Source organism: Oncorhynchus clarkii, chromosome 13, assembly GCF_045791955.1.
Source record: "Oncorhynchus clarkii lewisi isolate Uvic-CL-2024 chromosome 13, UVic_Ocla_1.0, whole genome shotgun sequence".
In the NCBI taxonomy this organism is placed as follows: Eukaryota; Metazoa; Chordata; class Actinopteri; order Salmoniformes; family Salmonidae; genus Oncorhynchus; species Oncorhynchus clarkii.
In genome coordinates this window covers 12460194-12466333 of record NC_092159.1, presented here as the reverse complement: position 1 = coordinate 12466333, position 6140 = coordinate 12460194, and the positions used below count along the sequence as shown (strand labels likewise).

The window sequence follows — 6140 nt, the reverse complement described above, 5'->3', positions numbered from 1 at the left end:
ACCACCATCATTACAACTACCACCATCATTACTACTACCACCATGATTACTACTACTACCACCATCATTACTACTACCACCATCATTACTACTACCACCATCATTACTACTACCACCATCATTACTACTACCACCATCATTACTACTACCGCCATCATTACTACTACCGCCATTATTACTACTACCGCCATCATTACTACTACCACCACCATTACTACTACCGCCACCATTACTACTACCGCCATCACTACTACTACCGCCACCATTACTACTACCACCATCACTACTACTACCACCATCATTACTACTACCACCACCATCATTACTACTACCACCACCATTACTACTACCGCCACCATCATTACTACTACCACCACCATTACTACTACCGCCACCATCATTACTACTACTACCACCACCATCACTACTACTACCACCATCATTACTACTACCACCACCATCATTACTACTACTACCACCATCATTACTACTACCGCCACCATCATTACTACTACTACCACCATCATTACTACTACTACCACCATCATTACTACTACTACCACCATCATTACTACTACCGCCACCATCATTACTACTACTACCACCATCATTACTACTACCGCCACCATCATTACTACTACCAACACCACCATTACTACTACCGCCACCATCATTACTACTACTACCACCATCATTACTACTACTACCACCATCATTACTACTACTACCACCATCATTACTACTACCACCATCACTACTACTACCACCATCATTACTACTACCACCATCATTACTACTACCACCACCACCATTACTACTACCACCACCATTACTACTACCACCATCATTACTACTACCACCACCATTACTACTACCACCACCATTACTACTACCGCCATCATTACTACTACCACCATCACTACTACTACCACCATCATTACTACTACCACCATCATTACTACTACCACCATCACTACTACTACCACCATCATTACTACTACCACCATCATTACTACTACCGCCATCACACTACCATCACTACCACCATCATTACTACTACCACCATTTACTACTACCACCATCATTACTACTACCACCATCATTACTACTACCGCCATCACTACTACTACCACCACCATTACTACTACCACCATCATTACTACTACCACCATCATTACTGCTACCGCCATCATTACTACTACCGCCATCACTACTACTACCACCATCATTACTACTACCACCATCATTACTACTACCACCATCATTACTACTACCACCACCATTACTACTACCACCATCACTACTACTACCACCATCATTACTACTACCACCATTACTACTACTACCACCATCATTACTACTACCACCATCATTACAACTACCGCCACCATTACTATTACCACCATCATTACAACTACCGCCATCACTACTACTACCACCATCATTACTACTACCGCCATCATTACTACTACCACCATCATTACAACTACCGCCATCATTACTACCACCGTCATTACTACTACCACCACCATTACTACTACCACCACCATTACTACTACCACCACCATCACTACTACTACCGCCACCATTACTACTACCACCATCATTACTACTACCACCACCATCACTACTACTACCACCATCATTACTACTACCACCATCATTACTACTACCACCATCATTACAACTACCGCCATCATTACTACTACCACCATCATTACTACTACCACCATCATTACTACTACCACCACCATTACTACTACCACCATCATTACTACTACCACCACCATTACTACTACCACCACCATTACTACTACCACCACCATTACTACTACCGCCATCACTACTACTACCGCCATCATTACTACTACCACCATCATTACTACTACCGCCACCATCACTACTACTACCACCATCACTACTACTACCGCCATCACTACTACTACCGCCATCACTACTACTACCGCCATCACTACTACTACCGCCATCACTACTACTACCGCCATCACTACTACTACTACCGCCACCATCACTACTACTACTACCGCCACCATCACTACTACTACTACCGCCACCATCACTACTACTACTACCGCCACCATCATTACTACTACCATCATCATCACTACTACTACCACCATCACTACTACTACCGCCATCACTACTACTACCGCCATCACTACTACTACCGCCACCATCATCACTACTACTACCGCCATCACTACTACTACCGCCATCACTACTACTACCCATCACTACTACTACCGCCACCATCACTACTACTACTACCGCCACCATCATTACTACTACCACCATCACTACTACTACCGCCATCACTACTACTACCGCCATCACTACTACTACCGCCACCATCACTACTACTCATTACTACTACTCACTACTACTACCACCATCACTACTACTACCGCCATCACTACTACTACCGCCATCACTACTACTACTACTGCCATCACTACTACTACCGCCATCACTACTACTACCGCCATCACTACTACTACTGCCATCACTACTACTACCGCCACCATCACTACTACTACTACCGCCACCATCATTACTACTACCACCATCACTACTACTACCGCCATCACTACTACTACCGCCATCACTACTACTACCGCCACCATCACTACTACTACTACCGCCACCATCATCACTACTACTACCACCATCACTACTACTACCACCATCACTACTACTACCGCCATCACTACTACTACTACCGCCATCACTACTACCACCACCATCACTACTACTACTACCATCATCACTACTACCACCACCATCACTACTACCACCACCATCACTACTACCACCACCATCACTACTACTACCACCATCACTACTACTACCGCCATCACTGCTACTACCGCCATCACTACTACTACTACCGCCATCACTACTACTACTACCGCCATCACTACTACCACCACCATCACTACTACTACCACCATCACTACTACTACCGCCATCACTACTACTACCGCCATCACTACTACCACCACCATCACTACTACTACTACTGCCATCACTACTACCACCACCATCACTACTACTACTACCGCCATCACTACTACTACTACCGCCATCACTACTACTACCACCATCACTACTACCACCACCATCACTACTACTACCACCACCATCACTACTACTACCACCACCATCACTACTACCACCACCATCACTACTACCACCACCATCACTACTACCACCACCATCACTACTACCACCACCATCACTACTACCACCACCATCACTACTACCACCACCATCACTACTACCACCATCATTACTACTACCGCCATCACTACAACTACCGCCATCATCACTACTACCACCACCATCACTACTACTACCACCACCATCATTGCTATCATTACCATCACCCCTACTACCATCATCATTACTACTACTGCCATCACTAAACTGCTATCACTTCTACTACTATCTGGAATGATGTTAAGTTACTGTTTACTATGCATATGTTATTATTCAGTGGCCCTCAGGCTATGGCAGGCAAGTACATATTAGCATCTCTAGACTATACACTCGTGATTGTGACGTGTGTGTGTTCTCTCAGGTAGGAGACAGTGGTGTGCCATCGGAGTACTGGTGGTCATCATGGTAGTTGTTCTCATCCTCTTCTTCACCCTCTGAGTATGGACCTCTCTTCACTATACGACTCTACCGCACTCACCCACTCCTTCCTGGGGATGAACCATGAAATGGATGAAGGGATGAATGGAGGCATCGATGTAGGAAACAGGGAATCCAATCCAATCCTCGTCTTTCCTTTGTCATAGATTATTCAGAGACTGAATTCTATCTTTCTAGTACTCATCACTTTGTCCCTGTCTCTCTCTCTCTGGGTTTCTGTCTATCCCTGTTTCCCTCCTATTTCCCACCTCTCTTACCACCCAAAACAGAGGCGTGAATAGCAGTGAGATGACGGTTACATTATATTATATATTCAGGCAAAGCTAAGATGTCTCTTGTGTGTGTGAATGATGGTACAGACTTGGGAGGAGGGAGGGAGATGTCAATGTTGCCTTATCTATTTTTATACGTCTATGAGATGATCTATGGTCTTCATCCCAAATAGAACCCTATTCCCTACATAGTGCACTACTTAGGATTGGTGAAATCACCTAGATCCTAGATCAGTTGTTAGGTCAACTTCTACCTTGTTCCAAATCATCTGGCCCGTTGGAATAGCTTTATCATAGGAGGTAGAAGTTACCCCTAGACATGTTTTATGTAGTTTCCCCTTATGGATAAAGGATTTGAGGCTAGTGATCTGATCCCAGATCTGTGGAGACGGGAAAGGTCAAGCCTATGGTGATAGCTTTACCATAGTAACAGTTGGAGTTCTGGGTTGCTGGGCAGGAAATTAGCAGCACAAGTTAATTTGAAGCTCTTTCGCCCCCTAGCGGACATTTATGGCCATGTCCACATTTCATAATGTGAGATACCACTGACTGATGTGATGGCCCGTTTTCAGGGGAGTGCTGATATAGGATCAGTTTTGCCTCCTACTCTGAGATGCTTGACGAATATGACCCTGAGGTGCATTTTATACTATTGTGTAAATAAATCTAAATGTAATGCTTGACATTGTGGGATGTGGACTTATTTCTCCTTTCTCAAGACACATCTCTCTATGGGAGAGTTTCCTGCCTGGTGTCTTTTGGTTGGTACTGCCACCTTGGTACCCGTTTGTGTGGGATGGTTGGTTTAATCTGTTCATTTGCGATTGGTTGTGTATTTAGGGCTCCTGAGTGGCGCAGGGGTCGAAGGCACTGCATTGCAGTGCTAGAGGTGTCACTATAGACCCTGGTTCGATTTCAGGCTGTATCGTAACCGGCCGTGATTGCGAGTCCCATAGGGCGGCACAATTGGCCCAGCGTCATCGTAAATAAGAATTTGTTAACTGACTTGTCTAGTTAAATGAATTTACATTGTACTGATTGGAAAAATACTTGAGTGATTCATTCTCTGTGATCAGTTTGAAAGGTTGTAGCTCTGTTCTACTGAAAACTGTCTGTACTGGTTTCCATCTATCACATTGTCCAATGATTTAGGTTTATTAGGAACTCTCTCAGGGTGCATTGACTGGTGCAATAGGCCCTGTTCTAATAGCTCCTTCCTTCACCTATTCCTCAAGGAAATCACCACTGATCTAACACGATCTGGTTGGTCAGAGGACGCAGTGGAAAGTAGCCTAAATTCCACCTATCCAACTTTGTCAGATCAGTGATTGTGCACAAACAAGGTTGCATTAGAAGGGTTTGAACAGGGCCTGATTCTTCCAAGTCAAAAAGGAAAAGGTTAGCTAGCATTTATCCACTTCAATGATCAGTGTTTCTCCTGCTATGGAAATGACTAACCATTCAAGAATTATTGCTAGATGCCTTGTGGGAAGAATGTATTGTGTAAATAGCTTACAAAATGGCCACCTTCCTGCTTTTCTTGGTTTCATTGAATTAGTGACCTCACTCATCTCTTTATTTCAAGTTCTACTGTTGCTATTCATTTGTAACATTCAGTGTAATGTTTTCCAAAGTCTATGAATTCTATTTGCCTCTTAACCCAAAAAACATGTGCTGGAGTTGTCGGTCACCCTGTCTATGAATGAACATAGGAGTCATTTCAAATGCTTTGTATCATCAGCCTGAAACGTCAATGAATGAACATAGGAGTCATTTCTAATGCTTTGCCGTATCATCAGCCTGAAACATCAAGTAAACACTCCTTTTTTGTACGATAAATGTTTTGCCGTCATTGTAGTTTCTTGATGAAAATGAACTCTTGTTCTTAATAAATCATATGCTTTTAAAGTGTTTGACTCAATGCATTTCAGTTCCGAAGGGAAACTATCTCCTCTGCTGGTGTAGTTCAGTGAGCCACCTTGGCCGGGATTCAAGCCCATCGGCCCTTTAAGGAAATGTTCAGAGACCACTTTCTCAATTGGAAATTACTTTAATATCAGGCGTGCGATTACGCTGATCTGATTGAATGCCAGCCCTTGGAGACAGGCCCTTAGACTGGATTCAAACCTATGGGTGGTGTATTTCAGTTGAAGACCTTACACGGGAATGAAAGAATGAGCATGACGACCT

At 43.7% G+C, this 6140-nt stretch overlaps 1 protein-coding gene across 2 annotated transcripts in view; it reads left to right on the top strand.

The window, feature by feature from the left end:
• Positions 1-5858, top strand: part of LOC139424416 (syntaxin-10-like) — an 18754-nt gene extending 12896 nt beyond the window's left edge. Inside the window, exons 9-10 of one of the 2 annotated variants that reach the window (XR_011635936.1) lie at positions 3602-5664; positions 5718-5858. Coding sequence is in view for 1 of the 2 variants with exons in the window: in XM_071176202.1 (XP_071032303.1) it covers positions 3602-3678 (77 nt within the window). In the remaining variant the exon portion in view is untranslated. Of the gene's footprint in view, positions 1-3601 lie in introns of both variants that reach the window. The other variant, XM_071176202.1, reaches the window with a different exon arrangement.
• Positions 5859-6140: the final 282 nt, after the last annotated feature.